Below are 26,687 nucleotides of genomic sequence, written 5' to 3'. Positions count from 1 at the left end.
ACCCAAAAAAAATTAACTCATAAAAAAAATTATAATGCGGAAAAGCCCTAAGTTCTGTTCTCAAACAGACATCGACCTCAAGAAGTTAGCGTAGATAATTATGTGTCGTCTTGTCTGTTTTCATAGGGAGACCCCGGTATGGCGGGGCCACAAGGCCCACCAGGCCCACCAGGGAAAGTGTACATCATGCCCTCGGAAATGACACCAACGGCAATCTCCAAAATGCTCACAGTAAGTTTCCTGAACGAGTTCCCTGATGTTTTGTGAAGTCTGCAACTTGGATCCAAATTCTACTAGTTGTATGTGGGGAGATGAGTGTTGTCATTTTTGGTAGACAAAAATGCGTTGTATATCTCATTATAAACGTTCAAGGGAAGACGGACAAAAATTGATCATTGGCCTCAATAAGCCAGTTTGGTATTTCAACTGCGCATGTGCACAATGATATGGGTCATGGGTCATTCGGGATAATCGAACGTTTCGAAGGCGCATGAACGCGGGCGCATGACGCTTGCGTTTAAATTACCAGCAGAATGGGCGTGTGCATAACATCGCGTAAAATCACGTTAGCGATTTTATACTGAATGACCTCGGGTCATTGAAATATCGAACTGGCTTATTGAGGGAAAAAAAATGTTTTGCCTAGTTTTTCCACATTTACATTTTTGTATCCAAATCGTCAATCTTTATTAAACTAGGAATGAGACTATTGAGAAGAGAATGTGACAATTAAAATTTTCATTACTGGAAACGAAGTTTAATTTCATAGGCCTTTTTCTAAGTAATTGAAGTAATTGTAAGTAAATGTTTTTGAAGAACTTGCTAAATGTTCTTTTACAAAATTAACGTATATTGAATTTTTTATCATATCCAGGATGGAGATGCCCTAACTGGAAGTGGATTTATGCCTTTGACAAAGTCACCAATTGATGTAAGTTAACTTTTTTGCAAATCAATCAAACATTTTTAGACATTTTATTATTTTAAGTAAGGAAAATAAAGTTGAAAATCCCTCTTTTTTGGGGTGGCTTTTCTGCAAACTTTGCAGAAAAGCCTTTGTTTTTGTTCTGATTTGTTTTCTTCTTCTTCTTTTCTTCTTCTTGTTCTCACAAATCCCATAGACTTTGTACATGTTTCATTCTCGGTGCCACTTTTGGCAATAAACAAACTTCAATCTTGATGAAACTTGGCATGGACTTAAGCCCCATAGTAACGTCGTGCATGGACAAGTGACATCATGATAATGTCATCACAATTTATGTGACGTCATGATGATGTCATCACAAGTCATGTGATGTCATCTCAAAGCTGCATTGTTCAACAGCCTGCATGTAGTTTTGTATTATATTTGTGGCCTTCACTGATTATAGTGGTCGTCCATTTTATTCCCCTCCCCAGGGTGGTGGAGAACTCATCACCGGTGAACCAGGTCCCCCTGGGCCCCAGGGACCTCCAGGCCCAGCTGGTGAGCGTGGTGACCGTGGTGAGATAGGTTTACTAGGGGAGAGAGGGCCGAAGGGCGACGTCGGACCTGCTGGGCCCAAAGGAATGCAGGTAGGACTAGGGGACAAATACTGGTTCTCAACATGGTAATACAGCGGTTGATTGATAAGTTTGTGGCCTATGGGCTCAGTCAGTGTGCCAACAAAAGAGGGCGCATTTTTACCGCTTTTGAGAGCTCCGTGGACAGGACACACAGCGTGTGAGCGTACTGTACTGGTTTGCCTGCAAAGTTCCTGAATGTGTCTTCGCTATTTTTTAAAAAAAATTTCAGAAAAAAATCCTCCTATAGAAAACACAATATCTGACAGTAACAATAATGTTTCAATTGTGATTGATGCCGCCATGTTTGGTTGTGTTATATGCTTTGTTTTTCAAGGTGGTGTATGCTGAGAAAGGTCTACGTGTTATGCGCATTCACAATAAAATTGGTGATGTGTACGGCACAAACAAGTAAATTTTGAGATTCTGATGAAAATTTACTTTCTTTTTTTTCTCAGGGAATTCAAGGAGACACTGGACCACCAGGCCCATCGGTATGACCACCTTTGTTTTTTTTAGCCATTCTTCACTCTCTTTGTTTAAAAAATCTTGCTAAATCTCTGAAACTTGCACAGTTTCACATTAGGTCTAATAAGGTATTTCACGATAATATGCGCCATCTTGCTGATGGGGCAAGTTTACACGCATTGATGGAAAACTTTGGCGCTTCCACGTCATTATGTGGTCATTCCAAAATGCGCCCTCGTCTAGCAACGCGTGTTCTTTTTTGCCCCGTGAATAAGATGGCACATATTACCATGAAACAGCTTATTCTGCAGGCATATTTGCTTAAAAATTAAATTAATCCCCCCAAAAATTTGATCATAGAGTAGGATCAGATTGGATAACCTTGAACTACGGAACGTAATAGTTGACTAGAACATATAATTGGTACAGCTACAATCCCGGCCAAAATGGTTGGGACACTTGGAAATAACCTTAGCCTTCCACGGTCACCCGCTCCCCCGTTCCCCTGGTCAATGTTGTTCTCTCCAACTGATGGAGCACACACCGTGCAATGAGAGACAACATTGACGGGGGGTCGGGGCCCAGCGAGATTTGGCCAGGATTGTAGTAACATGTTTGGCAGTACTGTTATTTAACTATTTTTTATACTCGGGTAAAAATAATACATCAATTTGAAATTATGTTACATGTACACATGTTTGGCATCTATTGTCCTCCTGATCACAGATCAATTTCAAGACCATAGATTTTTTTTTTTTTCAGGGTAAACATGGTAAAGACGGTAGAGAAGGCCCTCAAGGAAAACAGGTATGTTTGTCAAAAATTTATCTTGATGAAGCCGATATTTGTTTGTTGGTGCTATAGAATATTGTTGTAGATGTTGTAAATATGAATGACTCTGTGAATGAATCCTTGAAAATACATCTTTGTGTCCAATTTAACTCTTGTTTTTCAAGTTTTGTTTTGCCATCTGAAAGGGCATTTTGGCGCTTTTTTGGTTTTTATGCAGATGTGAATTTCCATATTCATGAGCAAAACTGTGATGTCATTCTTTGCAGAAACCTCAATTTTACAACGATTTCAGCACAAAAAGTTGCTTGAATTTGGGGTATTTTTTCTTTGGTGATTCGTTGTTGTGCAAGTATATGGCAGTAAGCCAATGAGCAACCAGTTCTCAAAAATATTTTCAAGGAGTAAATTTTGGGCTCACAATGTGAACAGAAACCTCCTAAACTGAACAGTGTATTCCTGGAATGACATCAGAGCAATAGCGCCCTCAATTGTCCTGAAAAGCATGGACAATTTTGTAAATGTTTAAAAGAAGTGAACTTTCCAATAAAATTAACCAAAAAGGGATGTCAAATATTTTTCATACATTTAAGAGGAGTAGAAAGTTGCACAAAATGTGCTCTAAGAAAAATTCATCTCAAGGACCCTTTAAGCAGAAAATGTTTACAAGAAAAAATATGTACAGACAAATCCGGGGGCAGCCATTTTCTGCGGTGGCACCAGGCTGGCATGAGTCGTGCTCAGGTAATACGCATGCACTCCAGGCTCCTTTAACCAATAAGAATACCAAATAGCACACATGCCTTGCTTCAAGAACACGTGCAGCATGCGCGTAAGCGTGACACCACCGCAGTAAAAGCTTTGAATTCTGGTCGCCGGATTCCACTATAGACAGAAAATATTGGTTAGCAAATATATTCAGCCGGTAACCAGTCAAAAGCAATAGACATTGCATGACAGTTTAGCTGGTAAACGTTATTTTGCTTATCAAGCCATTTCTATGCTGAGCAAAGTTTGCTAAGTAGCTCCAGAGGTGCTACGGGAAGATAGATGAACCTCTTTTTAAATCAACTATGGGCAGATATGAGCTTGACCTGATTCTGAAACCTAACCTTTGACCCCTGACACAGGGCGAGCCAGGCATTGGCGTGCGAGGACCTAAAGGCGATGTAGGACCAGAAGGACCTGCAGGAACACCTGGGAAAAATGGCAGTATGGGATCCCTAGGGCTACAGGGACCGCCTGGCCCACCTGGCCCTCCTGGTGAAATGATGGTAAGTATTTCATCGGCAGAAATAAAAGGGAACACTCTCTCTCTAACAAGTAAACATACGATGAAACAAAACAAAAACGGAGCAGAAGTTCTTGCATGCATGGTGTATGTAGTACGAGAGATAGGTGATGGGATTGTGCCTTTGATGATACAAGCATGACATTGGCACACAGTCAGATAATGTCATGTCTTGAGAAAGATATTTGGTTATAGGGCCATCACAGATTTGTCCTTTCAAAAAAATGTAGGTAGAATAACGAGCTATGGCAACCATTTGAACATTTTGAAAATTGCTTTTTATTGTACTTTTATGTTGTCAAAGGATAAATCTGCGATGGCCCTATATAGCCAAATATCTTACTCGTGATATTCTCTGACTGTGTGCCAAATGCCATGCTTGTATCATCAAAGGCACAATTCCCCCAAATATTTCCCCTATCTGCTCCACCAATGATACCTGACAACACTGCGGAAGCAGGGGAACTAAGCAGAATTAACAAAGAAAATAGGCTCCACCTTCACAAATGAAATAGTTGCCAGAAAAATATATATGATTCTTTGACTTAAGTTTCATTGGACAGATCAGGCAAAGCAGTGTTTAAACAAGCACTGTTAATGTCAGTTGATGATATTTTTGGTAATGGCTTGTTATAGGGTAGTGAAGCCGAGAATATGTTTTGTTGACAAAGTTGCCTTGTTTTGCAAAAACATGTTTCAGATAATCCCCCATATTGCTCATGCTTGCAATAAAAATAACAATTTCAGTTCAGTGTAGAGGATGACTAAGTTAGTTGATGTGTCCTCTAAAGGAAGTTTTGGGGGACAATTACATGTACCAGTCCTAGATTCTGTATGACTGTATCCCCGCTTGACCGTACGCATGTTAGAGTTTAGGTTAAGTTTTTGAAAAAAAATATAACTTCTACAAGCTTTCATGGATTTTGATAAAACTTGGATGCAGTGACCCTGGAGTGGGAAGACACAATTCTTCATCAGATTACTGAGGTCAAAGGTCATGTAGGGGTCATTAGAGGTCATTGTTCAAATCTGCTTCAAATAGTTCTTTGTCTACATAATTTGACGGATTTCATTGCAGCTTGGGTGGAGTGATCCTTGTATGGGGGTTCACGGCAACTCTTCAGAAATTGGAGGTCATCTAGGGGTCATTTGAGGTCATTGTTTAAAAATGCACCCAAAAAAAAAAAAAGACGACACCTGTGATCCGCAGATCACTTGTTCTGATGTGTTAGGCACCATTGCCATTGGTGATGCATTCAATGGGCCCTTCCAGTGGTCCCTTTACTCTTTTCCTTTGAAACCATTGAGTACTATGGAGTCCATGTTGACTTAAACTAACCCTAGGTTTTTTGCCTTGATGGTTTATGTTGCAAATTGTTGGTGTTTTTTTTGACAGATTGATATGGATGGTCACATGGCTGAGAGGGGTGAAAAGGGAGACCGTGGTGAAGTCGGCCCACCTGGACCCACAGGACAGAAGGTAACCAGCTAAATCCACATGCTAAGCACACAGTAGCGGGAACCAGTCACAGGCACTGTTACAGTTTGATAAGCTTTGGGTAGTTAGAGAACTATCCCAAGCCCATCAAACTCAGACAGTAGGTTTTGTCAGGATTAGTACCATACATTATGAGCATGTTGTTGGACTTGGTTTGACTGGGTACCAAAGGCCCAGGGAGGCCCTGTTGAATTCTGTGAGGTTCAGGGAAGAAAGGCTTGAGACTAGTGGAAATGTTGCATTTTGGGGGAATGCACAGGCATTTTTTCATGGGTGAGCTCACGGTTGTTCCCTAGCGTAGTCACTGGTCAACTTTGTGCTGTACATTTATACTACATGGATGCACACTGCATACAGTCTACAGTGCATTTGGCCTACATACAGTGCAGTAATGAATGCCTTTCATGACTTTCTGTTGCCAACACCTTGTTTCAGTCACTAGCCAGTCACCCAACAATGCAGAGACTTATCCATACCAAATCAATCCAAATTCAACAGTTTTGATCTGTTGGAGTTTGGCAGGTTTTAGTACTGTTGTCAGTACAAGGCCTGTTGACGTTTCGCAGGTTCTGTCCAGTAAATACTGAGCCTGTGTGTGTGTAGCTGTTCAAATTTGGTTTAGGACTGTTTAGGGGTTAGGTTAAGGCATTTTGCTTGGTGGTGACCAAGGCCCATATCATGGGGGTTGCTATGCATGGAAAATATACTAAGCACCGAAAGTATTAGCTTAACAAGAACATGTTACCAGTTAGTTTGGCATGTTACCAGTTAGTTTTGCATTATGGGTCTCATTCAAATGACGTCATTTCCTACAGACCATCCACGTGCATCGGCATTTTGAGCGTCAACTTGCATAACGCGCATCGGCTGCGTCCTATTTCCAACACATTCCGACAGGGATGCAACTTTTCCTCGGATCCGCTGATTTCCTCGGTTTTTTACTTCTCATGAATGCCATAACAAATTGAAAAACACTATACAAAGTCTTGTGTGGTTCAGAATTTCTTTGTTTTTCCAAAATTCCAAGTTGCATGCCTGATTTTGAGCAACAACCGTGCGTGTTTGGAGCATTTTCAACACTTCACAGTGCATGCTTGATTGCGTAAAACACGCAGTTGCAGTTCTCCTACAGAGATGACCGTCAGTGAGCGAGCCCTATTGCATAATATTTTCTGCTCAACAGCTACACTGAACTTTTTTTGTGCTCAAGAAATTTTGTCTCAGAGCAGAACTACCGACTCTGTAATTTCACATATTTCCAAATAATTGTTCACGTAACAAAAATTGCATTTCTTCCTTGCTTAGGGTGATGGTGGTCTGAACGGAATACCAGGTTTCCATGGTGACAAGGGAGATGCTGGAGAACGGGGACCTGCCGGAATAGACGGAATAGACGGCCTGAAGGGTGAAATGGTAAGGTCTTTTTAGAAAGAAGCATTTCATCAAATTAATTAATTCGGGCGATTCACAATGCAGTGCGCCACCAAGAGTTTGCCACGGAGAGTCCATTTTTCAAGTTTACGGTCGACAAAACATGGCCCATTTGAATGAGTGTCAGTACACAACTTGAGCTAATATGTTATAGACTGGGGCATAACGTTCTGCGGCCTTACAAAAACACCATATTGATAACAAGAAAAGAAATGGGCAAACAGAGCCTCGAGTCATACGCTTACGAAACCACTGACCGGAAAAACTAACGATTTCAAATGTCCCGCCCTGTGAATTTGTCAACCATCTCCCACAATGCACTGGGAAAAATGAATTCTCCGTGGCAAACTCTTGGTGGCGCACTGCATTGTGAATCGCCCGAATTATTCGGTTACATTTTTTTATTTGACTGAATTTTTTTTTTTTTGAAGGTCCCATGCAATGTAATTTTTTTAATGCAATCCTTGAAAATGCACCTTTGTGTCCCATTAAACCATATTTTCAATTTTCGTTTTGCCATTTTAAAGGATATTTTGGTGCCCTTTTTGGTTTTTATGCTAATGTCAATTTCCATATTCATTAGCAAAACTGTGAGGTCATTCCGGACAGAAACCTCAATGTTACAGCTATTTTAGCACCAAAAGTTGCTAGAATTTCAGATATTTTGGTGTTAGCCGATGAGCAACCCTTTCTCACAGATGTTTTCAATAAGCAAATTTTTATTTCACAATTTAAACAGATAATCCCTAAACTAGACAGTGTCTCCCCGGAATGACATCACAGCAACAGCGCCCTCAGTTGTCTGGGAAGCATGGAATATTTCAAATGTTTAAATAAGTGCACTTTTCAATAAAAATACAATCAAAAAATAATCAAAAAAAATAAGGATGTCAAATAGTTTTCATACATTTAACAGGAGTAGAAAGTTGCACAAAATGTGTTCCTAGGAAAACTTCATCGCATGGACCCTTAAAGAAAACTATTCACGCTGTGTTTTGATTATTATGATTCCATAGGGACTCAAAGGTGATACAGGATCAGAAGGTACCCCAGGACGTGATGGGTTGAATGGATTGCCCGGACCTAGAGGACCTCAGGTGAGTCAGGAATATCCTCAGAACATTCCCAAGGAACTTCTACAGGAGCTGGTTTATTGACCATCTCCTAGCTGGAAGGACAGGGTAGTTCGGGAAATGCAATGAACAAATTGTATGAAATTTGATGTGCGTGTAGAGAGATTCATACTAACTATATATGCAAAGTTTTAGCTCACTCGTACAAAGCACGAATAGGTCGCAGACATCTGTCATTCATTCCGAATACCGCAGAACCTTTGTATATACATCATCTGACATGAACTGGTCAAACGTGTTTTATTTCAATCTTCTAATTGAAGTTTGCCAAATATTCTTTTCAGAATGACTTTCTTATTCCTGCTTAGTTACCAAATGCATTTCTGAGATTCTATTTTATTGTTGCCAGGGACAAATCTAACATATTTAGGGCGAGGAATCAAATGTTCTTGATTATAGAGCTTTTAAAAGCGCGACATGATATACAGCCAGTCAAGTGCTGGCCAGTGGCTATTCCTTCCCCCATGCCGTATTACTAACATTGTCATTGAGCATAGTGGCGTGGACGACTTAAATTCTTCATTATTTTAAAGAATCATCCACCTTACGTGTATTTGCATAATTAGGTTAGGCAAATTTGTATCAAAAAGTTTTGATAACTTTCATGGCACGAATGAAAATTATCCAGGCACAAAATATGTACGACTCCTTGCATGCTCTTTTATGCTCCATTCAATCAGCACACAGTTTTTTTTTTGGCAAAACCAAAAAAAAAACGACCTCTGACCCTAATTTTGGAAATGCATGTGATAAGAATCAAAAATTATTTTGTTCTCTGACTTACTTCTTCACTTGAAACTTTAAACTTTCAATCCATACCTTTCCAGTTCAGGAAGTTGTAATGCTTGTGAAATGTTTATTCTATATTTATTTTTAAAAATATTGTTAATCTCCTCTGTGTTTTGTTGAAAAATCTTCCTCAGAGTTCCCCAGATTTGCTCTGAAATGCAGAGAGCTTCGCGTGTTAGTGTGTCACAACAAAACTTCCTGTACAGGTTCCTCCCCGTTTTGGGAAATCCTGGATCCACCCCTGGTTCCAATTCCAATGTAACACGCTGTATTTGTACATGCTATCTTGCAGGGCCCGAAGGGAGACCCATACGTTCCTGACGACACCACGATGTTGTTGTACAAGGGAATGCGTGGCCCTAGAGGACCACGAGGACCCAAGGGGCACTTCGGTATTCCTGGAAGACCGGTAAGCCAGTCAGCAGAATTCCATTTTGTAAATTCGCTTTGAATTTGTATCTGTGGTCAACACATTATGTGTAGACATGTTAAATGGTATGTAAGATTTGAAACTCTGCCTAGCGGTAGTGTAGACTTGTGAAAGTTTGCGGTAACACCACGTGGAAGAATCTTCTTTGAGAACATGTGTGGTTCTGGAAAGAAGCGGTTGGTTGTGAAACTTGACGTTCCGATCAGTGTCCTCTGATTGAGGAGAAGTCTCCTGAAGACGATCAGAGCATACTGATCGAAACGTCGAGTTTCACAACCATCTAGTTCTTTTCAGAACCATACATCTTCTCAAATGAGATTTTTTCAAAATGTTGTTAGCACAAAACCTCACTAGTCAAATGTTTGGGGTTTTTTGGCTTTTTGATGTACAAAGTGCTCTTTCTACTTGTTTTCGTTGGTGGTGGGGGGGGGGGGAAGTGCCTTGGTGGAGTGCATGACGTAAAAGTTCATATTATTTCTGTGAACAAAGACCAGTCAGTACTAATTTTTAAGATACAGACAAATCTGGTGGCAGCCATTTTCTGTGGTGGTGCAAGGTTCGCGCAATCAGGCTCAGGAATTACACACGCAATATGGGCTTCTTCGACCAATGAAAATACCAAAATGCACTTAGCGCCCTGTCTTCAAGAACGCATGCAGTATGCGCGCGCCTGAACCTGAAACTACCACAGTAAAAGCTTCTAATTCTAGTAGCTGGATTCCACTGTACCCTAATGCAAAATTGTAATGCAAGTAAAAAAAAAGGCTTCGTGAAGTGTTATCAGATATATGTCGCCCACTTACACATTTTTTTTAATTGTACCATTTATAACAACTTTATCCCAGTGTTCCATATGTGCCTTTCCCAAGTGTACTTTTTGTTTGTGGTTTTTGGTCAAGAAAAGCTGATTGTAAAAAAAACGCTGTTTTTGATTGGTTACTTTACAGGGTAGCCATGGTGACAGTGGACCACCTGGTTTGCAGGGACCACCGGGAATTAATGGCCGACCAGTGAGTTAGAGTCAAAATAATGATGGCATTTGTTACATTTGTTTATATCCTTTTCCCATGTTTGATTGAGTCGCCTACAAAGAAATTATGATATTTTTTTTGATCTAAAACCATGCATTTGGCTTTTATATTTTCAATACTGCATTGTAACAGAAAATTACCTTGATTTTCTTCTTCTTTTTTCCCCAGGGTATAGGCCTTCAAGGTGGAAAGGTAAGATGCTGTCAGTTTTATCGATCCAAATTGATCAAACTCAGCTTTATAAAACAATGAACTTCTATTAATATTGTGTATTTATGCAGGCAACATGAACTATGAATTGACACAAACAGCTGACAATGTGAATTTGTTTTCTACAGTAAATCACATTGTTGCATTAACATTTAACAACCTATAATAAGTCAATGGATATCGCACTATCTACCTAAACTGATTGATAACAAATGTCAGCATTCTGGCAAAATGAGATGGAACTGGAGAAAAATGCAAAAAAAAAATCAAATGGGCCTTATTCACGAGTCGGCCATATTGGATTGAGAGTGAGGTAAAATCTTGATTTTTGGAACTTGTTTAGAGAAATGAAAGCAAGTTAATTACTAATTAATTCCAGTCTGTTTCAATGAATAATTTCAAATTTGTAATTAATCGTTCCATAATGTTTAAAGCCAGATTTAAAAATGACAGTAAAATATTATGCCTGCATAAAAAGTCTGGCGCCATCCCATTCAACAGTTAACAATTAATGAAATAAATTCAGGGAACTCGACAAAAATGGCTAACTCATGAATATGGCCCTTGGGGGGGGATAATTTTTTTTCTTCAGATTTTCGGATTTATTAACAGTTGTAATCTTTGATATATCTTCTACACATATTTTAAAGAAATAGTATAAAAATCATGGAATAAAATACTTTCGAAGGAAAAAACAATTGGCATCTTTCATTTTCACAAATACAAAACTCACAACTTTAAAGGCATATCTCTCAGTGTTTTACTTGTCGATAAACGCAAACTTTAAACAGTCATAACTTGTCAACGAAATTGTCCGATTGAAGTGCAACAAACAGTATTGTAAGGAGAATTGTATTCTCTTTCCTAATACCCACTAACTCTCATTTTAACCTCTGCCCGGTTCTGTCTCATTTTGCCTGAACGCCTTACAAAAGCAATCGGTAAAAAATGGTGTTCACATTTTGAACATCTGTACTTGTCATTTCTGGGTTTTCATCATGCAAGTTTTGATCATTTTGTCGAACATTTTGTCAAACTTACAAAGTCATTTTACGGTCTTGTTTTCAAATTTTGCATTTAAAATGTCGGTATTTTAAGATTCATCATGGACTGTACCATTTGTTTTTACAGGGAGAGCAGGGTATGAAGGGTGAGAAAGGAGAGCCTGCTATCTATGGGACAGATGGGACAGATACTCCCATAGCCCTTGGGGTACGTGAAAGTATTACAAATATATTTGTGTCAATATTAACGATAGTAAGCTAATGCTATTTAACCAGTTTGCGCCGGGATTATTTTGACATCGATTGAACCCAGGCGCGGGATTGTTTTTCACGAACCTCGATGCCAGACGGGTTCAGGCCGCCATTTGCGGGTAGCACACCCTGATATTTCCGGACTCGCTCGCTGCGATCGGGTCGCTGACAGATACACCGACAGATATACCATTACGAATACCGCAAAACCTTTGCAAGTATACAGGTCATCCGACGTGAACTGGTCAAAAGTGTTTTATTTCAATCTTCTAATTGAAGTTTGCCAAATATTCTTTCAGAATGTCTTTCTGAAGCTTGCTTAGTCATCAAATCCATTTTTGTCACTCCTTCTGATATTCTATTTTATTGTTGCCAGGGACATATTAAACATATTCAGGGCAGGACTCCAATTTTCTTGATTATAGGACAAGTAGCTCAAAATGTTTACGAGACCAAAAGTATTTTTATAGGCCTGGTGTCAAAATAAGAAAGCCCACAATTGGAGATTGTATTGAACAAAAAAAGGTGTTGAACTGATTTTGTCGAGATATGTTCAAGAAGAGATTTTTTATTTTGTATATAAATGATACATGAAGAATAAAATTGCAATAATCTTAATGATTCTGTTCAATCCACTGTCAAGCAATATCAGTAAATTTTGAATTGTGATGTTTTTTTTTTTCTTTTAGATAAAGGGTGAAAAGGGAGATTCAGGCGAACGTGGACTTTCAGGGAAACGAGGACCAGCAGGGCCACAGGGAGTTCCAGGTATCCATAACAACATAACCTGACTAGCTATGGCAACAGGCCACACCTTCTTGCATGCTCAATGACATCATTGGCTACATCAACTTAACCACTTCATGCCAGGGTTTTTTTGGCCGAAAATTTCAAAATTTTCAAAAGGCAAAATTTCCCAGCCAACTTCTGATATACAGCCAAATGCCACAAATTCTGATTCGCAAAAGTGATTTCAACTGTATTTGTACAATATTTCTTGCCTAAACCTCATATGTTTCAAAACTCTGGGTGTGCACTGGAACGTAAATTGTACAACAATAGGCCATCCACAACGGCCCACACAACGGTCAGCACACGGTCCGCCTCCACAGACAACACAGACTTTGTGTGTGTGTATAAAAGGCACGAGGGATTAGTGTGTTTAGACGTCACCCGGAGGCAAGTCGAGGAAATATTGAGTTCTTAATCATTCAGCCGGGTACAAAAACAGCCAGTGCGTGTTATCACGGCCTCCGGCGCGAACTGGTTAAAAATAACCAGAGGCCAATTTGCTTAACAAATAATATTATTGCTTATGGTTGGTTACCACCCTCTGATTTCTGCTTAAGATATGAATTAGCACATTGCATTGGAGCACACTGCGTTTGTTTTGCACACATATGGTGCAGAGTATACAAAACTGTTTTTCTTTGGAACGTGCACGAACCTGTAGCGTCTACTCTTGGGCATCAGACGTAAAGTGCCAATGGCATGAAAGTATCCCTTGTTTCTGTTTCTTAGTCCTCTTACAAGTAGAGTCCATCATTTGCAGCTATCTAAAACGTAACCGACAAATTATTGTTAAAAAGCTTACTTGGCTTAAAGATAGTAATGGCACTAAACTAACCTGTGAAATTTTTCTTTTTGGCAAGCTGTCATTTTAAAGAAATCAATGAAAGAAGGTCATTTCCAAAGATGTGTCAAGTGACACATTTTTTGAAAATTTCCGTTAGTAATTAGTTTGCAATTCGGCAAAGCCGTGAATGGGTGCAGGCAATTGTTGACATGATACACACACGCGCACGGTTGCCACTATCTGTGGGTTCAGAGCAGGACAAAGTGTAGCTGCCATCGGCTGAATGAGAATGTGTCTCGGATGCTGATTTCGGGCGCAATTCAAAACATGACTTGAGAAATCGAGATCCTAGAATATTGTTTATTTGGAATATATAGCATTCACCAAGCTTAAATTTCATCTGGTTAGTTGTAAAGCACCCTTCTTTAGATTTTGAACACTTATGTTGCTTCAAACGAAAAAAATGCACAAATGACAAACGATCTACCCTACCTTTAGGGGGGCACTTGTACAGAGAAAATCCTTAATAACTTTGGTTTTTTTTCTTTTCCCTTTTTTTCAGGTTTCCCAGGAGTAAACGGCTTGCATGGGCCGAAGGGATTAATGGGAGACAAAGGAGAGGAGGGTAGACCAGGAGCCATGGTAAGATCATCCTGCTCATTTCAATTCTATTGAATTCCACCTTTGAGTACCTCACGAATGGCTTTATTTCAGTTGCCTTGGTGTGAGTTTTTTTTAGAAAATGTAAAAAGTTCTTGTTAATTAAAACAGCTTCCATTAAAATAAATTAGTATCAACCAGATTTCTAAATCTACCATGTAACTGTAGATCTCTTATTGTCTATTGCTGTCATTGTTGGTTTTACCTTTGCTTGTTTTCTTTTTGCGTGTTTGTTTGTTTGTTTTGAAATAATGCTTGCCCCTTTCTTAAAGCGTTTTATTTCTTGTGATGAATTCATCCCTTGATATTGTGCAGGGTTTTGTCAAATTCTTTGTCCATTTTTTTATATTAATAGTTGGTATTAATTTGAGGCTAGTTTTCTTGAAACAGGCCTATTTCCCCATTTTGAATTTATAAGAACAAAAATAGTGTCTTTTCCCTGATGATGCTTCCCTTCAACTTCTTGGTAAATTTCTGCGGCCATTTTTAAACAAAAACTTGAGACACTGTATATTCTTATTCTGCTTTAGCAGAAATACAAGACATTTCATCATCCTGCATTAAAATCATTTGTTGAGGAGTCTAATAGTCTGTAATCAGCGATTCGCAATTTTGCAAATTTGCAACAGATAGTGTAGGAACCCAGTGGCACTCAAAATGTCTAGTTTTATCAAATATGCTGTTAGTGGCTGGGTCTTCCCTTAATTCAGAGAAAAACCTCCAAAATCTCCTGATGGAATCTACAAAAAGTCAAGTCCAAGCTGAACTAAAAAATGAAGTATTTTAACTTTCAATACTGCAATAAAAAGTTCTTGATGGTGAAGTAAGTATTTTGTATTTTTTTTTTGTCAGGGTCATCCCGGTGTGGACGGTGTGCCCGGCGGTGAAGGACCTCAAGGACTAAAGGGCGAAAAGGTGAACTTCGGCAGCCAAGGGAACAAAATAATCTGTCGCCCTAATTACCTTATAAACTCCTTGTGCACCCATTGCGTCTGACATTGCAACTGAGGGCAATTCTTCGTTCCTCTGATATGCACAGGAGCAGTGTTTTAGCCAGCGAGCTGTGCAGGCTGTATTAGCACGGCCAGTTCTGAAAAAAAATCATGGGCTATATTTTCAAGCACGGCTTATATTTTTAAATCGATGCCATGCTAGTAATATAGGGCTCGCTCAATGATGGCCATCTCTGTAGGAGAACTGCAACTGTGTATTTTACGCAATCAAGCACGCATTGCGCAGTGTTGAAAATGTTCCAAACACGCGCGCTTGTTGCTCGAAATGTGTTTGAAATACAATGCAGCCGATGCGCGTTATGCAAGTTGACGCTCAAAATGCCGATGCACGCGGATGGTCTGTAGGAAATGACATCATTTGAACGAGTCCTATTAGAAAATCAGTTTCAGTAATAATTATTCATGTGAATAATGAGTGATTTCATCATTCTCTGAATAGAGAAAACTGATCGAACTTGGAAGTTTTCCTTTTCTTGTGGACAATTTAAAACATTCAAGCAAACGTAGACATAATTTATTTCACCTCCGTTCGTACGCGCTCCAGACAGTGAGTCAATTTTGATTGTGGTCGGACTTAAATCTGGTATACGTTTTGTTCGGTGTGAGTTTGTATCGGTACGTGCACAACCAAAAAAGGAACTTGTCCACAGGGTTCTCCCCATGTACTAACGTATGTATCAGCCCGATACGCTGTAACTGTAGCCCAATACGCAGGAAAAAAATGGCCACAGCATTCCACTTAGTCAGTCAGAGGAGGAGAGGCTGTTTAAAGAGTTGTATTCTAATTCTTGTATTTTTCCCTCACGTTTTTGTATTTAATGTAGGGTGACCCTGGTATTGGCGTGCAGGGTGACCAGGGCAGATCCGGATCACCAGGCCCTCCAGGCTTTGGCGTGCCTGGTATTGATGGGCCAGAAGGGCCCCGAGGACCTCCGGGCCCGCCAGGACCCCCAGGAGCCCAAAGTAAGCAGGCTAAGTCTCATTAAGTCCAAATCTATAGGTCACATCGAAATTACTTCGATACAAATAAAATTAGGGGTTTGCCCTTCACCGACGTATAAACACTGTACACTCAGTGTGTTACCTCCCGAGTGAAAGTTGGAAAAAATCACTCGGGTGGGACTTGAACGGGACTCGAAGGGCAAAACCTAATTTGATTTACGTCACCCCAACGCAAAATTCCATCTTATGAATACTTAGATACAGCTATTAAACCTAGCCTTCCCAAATCCTTCAAAATGCTTTTTTGCAAAATGGAGGATTTTGTAGGATTGAGGCTGTATGGCAAAAATGTGTGGCTGATTTTGGAGGATGCACTGTGTCAAGGTCTTGGGCCGGACCTTTTGATGTTTATGCTCAGGCATGCATAAATTTTGGTCTACACTTGAAATCCTCCGCACTGCTCCAGGATGTCACTGGCTCTGACTCAACATATTGACAGTGATTGCCGGAGGATTTTGCAGGATTGAGGCAGTGGTCACCTGTCCAAGGACCACATTTAAGTTATAACGAATGATTTTGCAGGGATGAGGCAATTTGAACGTTTTGCAGGATTTTGCATCCTAGCAAAACTGCCTAGGGAGTTTGGGTTTAAAAAAAACAAAACATCAAGCTGAAGCAACTCAACCACTGTCCATTGAAATGTTTGTTATTATCAACCATAGCTATGGTATGCAACCATATTTAGGAATTTATGTGGTCATAAGAATTGTTTTACCATCCAACTTGTACTGCATTCCATGTCCGGGTATTGGCATCACTCAAAGATCAAGGGTCTTGTGAGCCAATGTATGGGCTCCGTGCGCCAACAAAGAGGGCGCCCTTTTACCTAGCAACGACGTCCCTCCCATGGGCGGAACACATACATTTTGCTGGTTGACGTGCGCGCACCGTTCCTTGTGTGTGACGCACGTACACCAGGGGATTTGTACTATGTACACGCAGTGGCCGCGCTTCGCAGCAAAATATTGCAGTGAGGCAAGATGGCGTCGTTCGGTCACCCCCAACTGTACTTTCTTTGCCGGTGAGGGGGTACTTGTGAACGGAGCGGATACTGCCTTGCCATATGCCAAAAGTTAACATAATACATGTATTGACAGTGCTGTATTTCTCCAACCCCAACCCCCCCCCCCTTTCACCAAATAAGGTTTTCCTGAATCACCGGATGGCTCCTACATACCAATAGAGGGCCCACCAGGACCCCAGGGGTTCCCTGGCTTGGACGGGCAGCAAGGCAGACCTGGCCAGACTGGGCCCCAGGGCCCCCAGGGTCTGCAAGGCGAGAGAGGGCCAAGAGGATACCCAGGGACAGGTAGTGCTGGTCAGGTGAGTAGCGATGCGCCTATCTTTGTCAAGTTTCACCCGAAAGAGTTCAGGGAAAATTTCACTTGTGGCAATTTGTAGCTGAAATGTATAGCTCAAAAAGAGTTTTTAAAAGGTGAAGACTTGTTACTACTGGTTTGTGATCGGCAATCTAGAGTCACACTGAGCTAAAAAATATTCGGAGTCACTAAGGTCAACCATGGATCCTCTACACAATCATAAACAACTTCCCCAAATTTCTGGTTAGATGCGCAATACGGCACTTGTGCGTGCACGTGCGGGAGAATCAGCCTGCGACTGCAGTCTTTCAGTGGTCAAATTTCTGTCAGGACGCCAGCTGTCGGCAATCATGGCGCACGCATTGTTCTACATGTTCTATGCGTTGTTCTATGCATGCGGCATATCACCCATGTAGACAATCCGTTCTGTACATTTTGTACACAAGCTCAGATGAGTCATTTATACTTGTCTAGAGGATCCGTGGGTCACCCCAATTAGATTTTGGTATCGAACAAGTTAACTGAAGTTATTTTTTAGTTTTATGAAAATGAATAAGAATGCTGCAAACTGCTGTCTGAGTGGATTGACCTGAAATATACAAATCTTAAAAATGAAGGCGGCCCAACGTTCCGATCTTAGCAAGATCTTCTTCAGAACAAAATGAAAGAGGTACAAGAAACAAACATGTAGGGACTCACAAGCATGCAGGGTTGGAAGGAGAAACACAAAAGAGGTATAGGATATGAGGACAGACCAATGTGGATGAAGACACTCATACCTGTATAAAGGGAGGGAATAGTATGGTTAGTACAACATAAAAACGATAAAACATAAAGACGAACCAATAGCAATGACACTTACAAGTCACGAAAGAGGATCTCCAGAAAGGGATACTGCAACAGAGAAGTAGAAACATGAAAGTGAGTGAATAAGACTGCTGCAAACTGCTTTCTGACTGGATTGACCCGAAATGTACAAATCAAAAACTTAAAGCTATAGTCCATTATTTGCGACTACCCAAAAAGTAACTGACGTAATTATTGTTGAAAAACATACTTGGTTGAAAGATAGTAAAGGGACTTAACTCCCTGTGAAGTTATTCTCTCTGGGAAGCTCTCATTTTGAAGAAATCAAAGAAGGCCTTAAGACGCACCGTTGGAAATTTCCGTTAGTAGTTCGTTTTTTTATTTGGCGAAGCGCACGCAAGCGTTGACACGACACACACAGGCGCGGTTGCTATAATTCGTCTGATCGGTACGCGACATCGTGTAGCTGCAAACGGCTCAGTGAGAAGGTGTCTTGGACGCTGAATTCAGGCCCAATTCAAAACGTGATTCAGCAGCTTTTGATTTGAAATCGAGATCCTAGAATGTTGTTTTTCTCGAAATATACAGCTAAAGCTGAGCTGAAACCTCATCAGGTTAGTTGTTCAGCACCCTTTAGATCTTGGGCACTTTTGTTGCTTCAAACGAACAAAATGCACAAATTACAAATGATGGACTGTACCTTTAAAGTTTCTGGATGTTAATGCTTTCTGATGTCTTTGTAGTACACGTGTAATTTACACAAACTAATCTTAAATTTTTTGTTTAATTGTCTCATTTTTAGTTGACATCCTTCAGGTCCATCAATGATATGATTCATCAAGGGGCTAGTCTTTTGCCGGGCACCATTGCGTTTGTTGCCGATGTTCAAGAGCTGTATGTGAGAAAAGATAACGGAATGACGCAAATATTGGTGAGTTAATAGCAATGACACAGTAATCCTCCTGGAAAAAAAAGGCTATGTGACACACATACCTGTGTCTGATCTGCTCCCACGAAATGAGGACAATGCCACAAAAACCAAGTGAGAATTGAAAAGTGAAGCAGTGTTTTAGTTGAGGTGCTTGTGATGCGTCAAAGGTCACAAATAAATTACGAGTCAGTTCTCAAGTCTGGTCGAAAGTCTGTGATATGACTTGTGATAGGCTTATGATGGACTTGTGAGGACTTGTGATGGACTTGTAAGGGACTTGTGATGGACTTGTGATGACCTTGTAAGGGACTTGTGATGACGTGTGATGATTCATGATCTATCACAAATGGGTCATTCTTCGTTAAGTGTCTACTTTCATGTCCCGATACTTTGACGCTGTAAAGACGGAGAATGCGTAAATTTATGATATGTATTTTTGTGGATATATGTTAACAAACATATTTCTGATAATAATTGATCATAAAAAGCTAGAGAATAAAGTTTTTAGTGTTCTTTATTTTCTGATGTTTGATGTCCACCCCCGAAAAACCCATGTCCCAATCATACTATGTAAAAATTCCGATTGTTATATTTATTTGGTGGAAACTCCCCTAAAGATTGCGCCGTGCTCTAATTATAGTTGCTGTACAACATATGATCACATCGCATGAAAGAAATTCAACATTTGAAAATACAATTTTCAAAATTTTCAAAAGGCCCAGAGTAGACATTAATACTGAAGAATGAGCCAAATATCTTTTCTACAACAGCATTTTGGTGTCATTATGTGGACAGAAAATGGAGCTTTTTATACCTCTGGTGATTGATTAATTTAGGGCTTTTTAACTTTTGGATACAGTGGCAATTTTAAAAGCTTTCTTCAGAAACTTATCTCTTTTTAAGCAAGGACTAATAGTGAATGACTTTGTGCAATTTTTAACTCATTTTGTGGGATCAAATCAAATTTAAGTGATTTTTAGTGCCAGTGACAATCAAAAAAAAAATATCATCTTTTAAACTAGTAGGCTTGAGATGAATTTGTGTGTTTCACATAGAGACAAAAACCATGATTTGTATCATATAGAGTTAGATGATTATCTAATGTTTCATATTTTCTCTTATGGTTAATAACCATTTTTCTTTTTGCATAGTAGTTCTTTTGATCCTAGCAAGAAGTACAAACATGTCTTTTTAGTTTCTTTGCTTTCATTTGGTTTAAAAGTTATTACCCTTGCAGCCGATTTCACAAAACCTTACACAATGGCGCAACTCTGCTTGCGCCACAATTTATTGCGTAAGCTGCGCATTTCACTTATGACACATTTCACGAAAGTTTGATAGTGCGTAAGTCCGCGACTTGCGCAATGAATTATGGCGTAACTTGCGCAATCATTTTAGGTGGCGTAAGTTGTGGCGTGGCAACTGAAAATGACATATTTTACCAGCAAATCGGCACTGTCGTAGAGCCCGTTATTGCACAACTTTTCAAGGTTGATACAAGACACTCAAAACTTTATGTTTCAAGTAAATGAATTGCTATTTTACTCGTAACATAATTTAAGAGTTGCCGAATGATTCCGAAGAAAGTCGGACAAAATAATTTTCAAAATGGTGGGCTGAGGTGATCCAACGACTGTTTCGCGAACGAACAAATTCACACACAAACAGCCGTCGTAAATGCTGTTTTTAACCTCGTTCGAGATGTTTAAATTATTTGAAACATTGCGCAGCTATGCCAAGTGCATTTTCTAGGCAGGCCCGTCACCAAAGGGGGGGGTGCCTGGTGGGGCCAGGCCCCCCTTGGCGAGCAATTGGCCCCCCCCCCCCCCAACAGCAAAAGCCATACATGTGTATTTTTGTATTTTTATGGTAGTGGGCTGGTGACGGGGACTGTTTCAAGGATTGCATTTAAAAAAATACATTGCATGGGCCCTTTCAAGAATCAACTGAAATGTGTCCAAGTTTTATTTTCTATAGTAGTAGCGTCACACCAGACAGCATGCTGTTTGGTTGCTTGATGATCATGTAGTTTTGTCATGCATTTTCCCCCGTATCTTTAGCTCGGAGCTACATTTAACCTAGACCCTGTACAACCTCCTCTTCCCACCACTACCTCTACTCCATCTCAACAAACTCACTCTACTGTAAGTTGGCTTCAATTTCTTTTCTTTTATGTCATGTGTGTTAAATGTATCGCTACCAGTTGCTACACATGTGCATTTCATACCTAATGTGCCAAAGCAAACTTTTAAATTCATTGTGATTATTGTGTTCAACTTTTGTGAAATTTGCATACTTGCGGTGGTTTCAAAAATTTTATTTGTTTTCATTTAAAGGTAGAGTACATCATTTTTGCATTTTTTTTTTTGAAGCAACAAAAGTGCTTAAAATGTAAAGAAGGGTACTTAACAACTAACCTGATGAAGTTTTAGCTCTGTGAATGCTGTATATCTGAGAAAACAATATTCCAGGAACTGGATTTCAACTCAAAAGTTGCCGAGTCATGTTTTGAATTATGCTCGGATGCCGATTGCAGCTACGCAATGTCGCGCTCTGAACTGATGAGTAATATTAACCATGCACGCGTGTGTGTTGTGTCGAATGCTTATTGCACATGAACTACTGACGGAAATTTCCAAAAATGCGTCTTATGACACACCTTTGGAAATGACCTTCTTATTATTGTTTTCTTCAAAATGACGGCATGCCATAAAGAGTAATTTCACAGGGAGTTTAGTCCCATTACTATCTTTAAACCAAGTATGCTTTTCAGCAATAATTTGGTCAGTTACTTTTTGGATTAAACTGCGAATGATAATTGATATACTCTACCTTTAAACTTGCTTGAAAGAGATAAAGGCATTTTTGACAAATTTGCAATACTGGGGAAAAAGGCTTCACTTGACAAACTTTGGGCTTGTTCGCAGTGTTAATATTTAGGTTGCTATTAAGCTATTGCATATAAGTGCTTTCGGGTAGCAACTTGAATAAAAGAGAGGGCTCTTTCTGGTTAAGTATGACTGATGCTTTTGCTGATCTTAAACTTATCGAAAACAAATTCTTGGTCATGTTTTTTCAGCCCTTTAATTGTGGCATGTAACATTTGTCACCGCCGAATTGTGTTCATTATTGTCCATAACATCTGAATTGACAAAAGTCTGAATTAATCAATGTGTGATTCATCTTGACCTGCAGACAGAGAAAGTGGTCACAGTCCCAACCACAAAGCCCAACCTTCCCGGACCCGAGATCCCACTTGGCGATCAGCCGATGGTAAGAAGGTTAATTAGCAACACTAACGACATGAGTTACTTTGAAAATAAGTCACTTGTTTAGGAAAAAGTCTTGTTTATTATATAAGCACTATAGCATTAATCACCCTGACACAAATTCCAGCTAGAGAAAATATTACAAAACCATGTCAACAAGGCCTAAATGAATACCATTTGGCAACCTCTTTTAAACCTAACCTCACCAAAAGCTACAAAATACTACTAGTAGTAAACTGTAGTATGCAGTACTTCAGCATATATTTAGTGGGCACAGTACTCATTGTATTTTTTATAACACCTCACCCACAGATTCTGTGTCTTGATTGGCCGAGAGCGAGTCACATGATACTTTCTATTTTTGCTATCTTTCTGTGAACGGCCAAAAGTACTATGCCCGTAGCAACCAAAGTACTATACCATCAGCAACCAAAGTACTATATCCACGGCGCGGTATTTGTGTGCAAATGCATGCTGGTGTGCACATTGTGCGAAGCGCGTTTTGTTCCAAAGAGAGCGCGCCACAGAGTTAGGTTCAAACATTTCGTGAAGGGGTAGTTTGGAAGAGAGAAATACATTTTCCACCAATTTTGTATTGAACTTGAAGTTTATTTCAACTGTGTTCAGATTTAAATAATTTAAAATCTTAAAACCAAGCGGAATCTGTGTGTGAAGTGTTATGAAACAAATATTGAATGCTTTATCTCGTTGTGAAGTAAAACTAGCCTCCCTCGGTGATCCATGGAGCATTCTATTTTCCCTCGGCTTCGCCTCAGGAAAAATAGAATGTCCATGGATCACCTCGGGAGGCTAGTTTTACTACACCACTCGAAGCATTCAATATTTGTATACTACTATTTGGTACCTGCAAACATAATTTTTGTAGTACTTTGTAGTTTCTTGTACTTTTGTAATACTATGTAGTACTTTGTGGTATGAACTCTTTGGGGGTTAGGGTTAGCAGATGTTGACTAGCAGACTCAGCACTGTCAAAAGTGGGTTTTTTTAATCACTTCAATTGGCAATCAGGCAAAAGCTGGTTTTATTTTTGCCCTTTTTTTATCCCCTGGATTTCAAGCCAGACACAGGGATATTGCAATGGGCATATTCCTGCCTGTGTGTTCCATTTCACTGTCAAGTTCAGTCATCAATCTCAACCAAACTTGCACGGTGGTCTGTGGAGAGAAGGCCGACATCAACAAATCCTTTCCAATATGGATATGTACGAGGTCTCTGGAGAGATTCTAATGACTCTAACATATGTTAGTCCGGTGTCTCACCGAAACTCTCCATTCAACCCAAACTCCCCCATTCAACTGAGAACTGGTACCTGCCGGGTGGACAATCAAGGCCGTCACTGAAAAGTGTCCTTACTAACTGCTTGTACATGTACATGTATACAAACTGGCAGGATGCCGGGGGATCGCGCAAGTTTTACTTGTATTATTTTTTTTATTTCAGCTGTACATGTATGCTTTAAACAAACCAATGACGGGAGATCGTAGGGAGGGCCTGCCTGGTGCAGACCACCACTGCTATCAGCAGGCCCAGCAGGCAGGACTCCATGGAACATACCGGGCGTTCCTTTCCTCCAAGGTCCAGGATGTCAGGTCCGTGGTCAACAGGGACTACCATCATCTACCAGTGGCCAACGCCAAGGTTGGAATGCTTTCAATTATGTCAGGATTCTCAGAGTTTACAAAACATTACAGACACTACAAAAGAATTACAGTAGCCAAAAAGTAAATAAACCCATTGCACTGTTCAACAACGGATCCAGGGTAGGGGGTGGGGCAACAGGGGCCATGCCCCCCCCCCCCCCAAAAAAAACGAACCCAATTTTTTTTCTTCTTAAGTGACATCGCAATAAAGGCAGGCACTGCGTACACCACCATCTTTTCCTTCAAAAAAATGTGGTTAAAGTGGTCAGAAATTGCCTCAGATTGCACTACAGAGCATCTAGAATCCAAATGTGTTTGTTCGGGATCCACCCTTGGTACTCTTAGCAAGGAACAGTGCCAGCTAGGCTAGCATCAAATTCCATCAAGCACCCCCACCCTCCCCTGAAATTGCCTTTGTAAATTAATTCTAGGGTTTAATTCTGAAATGACGCAAAACAAAATTGCTAGCAAGAATTCCTGCAAAATAGGCAAGTGAATTTTCAAAACCCCTCCCCCCCCCCCAGTTGCAAATCCACTATAAATAGCTATATTGCATTTTGGAAAGAAAGTCTTTGACTTGTTGAAAGGCTTAAATCATGGTTTTTTTTCTGTGGAATTTTTATGATGATTTCATTTGAATTTGTTCCCCCCCCCCCCCAATAATACAGGGTGAAATCATGTTCGAGTCGTGGTCAGGTATCTTCAATGGATCAGAAGCCTCGTTTGATAGTGATAAACACATCTACTCATTTAATGGCAAAGATGTCATGACAAGTGAAGAATGGTAAGTAGGATTTGCAGAGGACGGCACAAACTGGAAATCTTTTGGAATGACAGTGTGGCCTGAAAACCGAGATGTCTTTGGAATCCTTTGATAAAATGGCAACAGTAAATTTCTGTGGTGGCGAGACTTATAGTAGAAAACTATAAGTTATTATTAGTAGTAGTAGTAATCATTTCTGGTAATGAAAGCAAGGATTCCTCAAAAGCGCCCTAGGCACTGTAGCTCGCAAGCCTGAAGAAACCTGTGGAGAGAAGACAATGAGAAGAAGTTACAGTTTTAGAGGTGGGAGAAAAAGCCCAAAAGAATATTCTGAGGAAAACCCACTGAATCAAGCAGGGACTGAAAACCCAATCCACATGTTTGCCTAGGCGGGATTCGAACCCGGGTCACAGCGGTGGAAGGCGAGGAAAGTACCGCTATGCCAACCTGACTTCTTGTGACTGACAGGGTTAAACCTCCGTCTGCTACCAAAATATGCCATACATGTATCTGTATATCCCCTTGTTGCTATCAATCAGCCATGTATCATTGACTCCCAAATCTTTTTTTGTAATCGCAGGGACCAGAAGTATGTATGGCACGGCTCGTACGTGGACGGCAGTCGAATGATGGACAGCTACTGTGAGGAGTGGCGCACGCAGGACTACGATGCCAACGGCCAAGCCAGCCCACTGACCAGCCACAAACTACTAGGCCAAGAAACGCAGCTATGTAGTAACGCTCTGGTAGTGCTATGCGTACAGGTATCGCCAGATACTTAAGAATAATAATAGTCGAGAGGGCTGGTTTAATTACAAACTCTTATTTTGGGTTCAGATTTTGACCTCCGCAGTTTATGATCTTTTGATTGTTTTATTATCAAGCCCATTTGAGGAGCCCGTTTGAGATTGGCCACATGGGCGCCAGTAGTGTACACTTTTGGGGGTTGGGAGTTGGGAGTTGGGAGAAACGAGAAACAGAAGAAAAAATTACTTCATGAAAGGCTTTATTGAAAGATAATTCTGAGATTAAACCAGCCTGTTTGTTTGTCTTTTCATTTTTTCCTTTTGTACAAAAAAAAAAAGAACATTGCAATCATTTTTGGGTGCTACGAGTCGTTTGACACATTTTATGGACATAATTACGTGCGAGTGCCTTAAGTCAAACATTTTTAGTGTATTTTTTAACTTGTGTACGTGTATTTCAGATATTTTTTATGGGTTTTTACGTTTATACAATGCTGCTGCAGTTACTTCTAAACATGGAACGTCACTGTTTGCAAGAGGCTTAAACCATTTCTTTCCGTTGTATTTTTCCGTTTGTATAGTTAACCTAATACATTTTTTATTTATAAACTTTGGAGTTGTTGTGGAAAGTGCTAAGAATTTTGTTTTTCTTTCTATATTTGGACCCTAAATTGACCCGTACTGTGTCATGCATGCCGTACCCTTGTAGAACTTACATAAAATTGGTTTGAATTGTACATTTGTTATTTTCTGTCTAGCTTTTAGTATTGTCTCAGTTGTATTAAATAGTGTTCTTTCATTGTTTTTTGGACAAACGGTTGTGGTTTGAATAGTGATTGATTGTCAATTACAACTCTCTTGGTTAAAAAAAAAGTGTTATCAGAATGCATTTGTCTTTAAAGGTACAGTCCATCCTTTGTAATTTGTGCATTTTGTTCGTTTGAAGCAACAAGCATGCTCAAAATCTAAAGAAGGGTGCTGAACAACTAACCTGATGAAGTTTCAGCTAAGCTTCAGCTGTATATTCCGAGATAAACAGCATTTTAGGATCTCGATTTCAAATCAAAAGTTC

At 40.0% G+C, this 26,687-nt stretch overlaps 1 protein-coding gene across 5 annotated transcripts in view; it reads left to right on the top strand.

The window, feature by feature from the left end:
* Positions 1–26,430, top strand: part of LOC119722725 (collagen alpha-1(I) chain-like) — a 56,032-nt gene extending 29,602 nt beyond the window's left edge. For all 5 annotated transcript variants that reach the window (XM_038192999.1, XM_038192998.1, XM_038192997.1 and 2 more), the window contains 24 exons: positions 127–231; positions 875–931; positions 1,399–1,554; positions 2,001–2,036; positions 2,773–2,817; positions 3,930–4,073; positions 5,487–5,570; positions 6,894–7,001; positions 8,036–8,116; positions 9,234–9,350; positions 10,319–10,381; positions 10,571–10,594; positions 11,744–11,824; positions 12,558–12,636; positions 14,007–14,086; positions 14,957–15,019; positions 15,942–16,080; positions 17,264–17,442; positions 19,048–19,176; positions 21,237–21,320; positions 22,372–22,449; positions 23,907–24,104; positions 24,775–24,890; positions 25,450–26,430. In XM_038192999.1, the coding sequence (XP_038048927.1) occupies positions 127–231; positions 875–931; positions 1,399–1,554; positions 2,001–2,036; positions 2,773–2,817; positions 3,930–4,073; positions 5,487–5,570; positions 6,894–7,001; positions 8,036–8,116; positions 9,234–9,350; positions 10,319–10,381; positions 10,571–10,594; positions 11,744–11,824; positions 12,558–12,636; positions 14,007–14,086; positions 14,957–15,019; positions 15,942–16,080; positions 17,264–17,442; positions 19,048–19,176; positions 21,237–21,320; positions 22,372–22,449; positions 23,907–24,104; positions 24,775–24,890; positions 25,450–25,651 (2,448 nt within the window). In that variant the 3' untranslated portion in view covers positions 25,652–26,430. The remainder of the gene's footprint in view (positions 1–126; positions 232–874; positions 932–1,398; positions 1,555–2,000; positions 2,037–2,772; positions 2,818–3,929; positions 4,074–5,486; positions 5,571–6,893; positions 7,002–8,035; positions 8,117–9,233; positions 9,351–10,318; positions 10,382–10,570; positions 10,595–11,743; positions 11,825–12,557; positions 12,637–14,006; positions 14,087–14,956; positions 15,020–15,941; positions 16,081–17,263; positions 17,443–19,047; positions 19,177–21,236; positions 21,321–22,371; positions 22,450–23,906; positions 24,105–24,774; positions 24,891–25,449) is intronic.
* The last annotated feature ends 257 nt before the right edge of the window (positions 26,431–26,687 follow it).

This window comes from Patiria miniata, unplaced genomic scaffold (assembly GCF_015706575.1).
Source record: "Patiria miniata isolate m_02_andy unplaced genomic scaffold, ASM1570657v1 HiC_scaffold_16, whole genome shotgun sequence".
NCBI classification, from domain to species: Eukaryota; Metazoa; Echinodermata; class Asteroidea; order Valvatida; family Asterinidae; genus Patiria; species Patiria miniata.
This window is presented reverse-complemented; position numbering and strand designations above follow the sequence as displayed.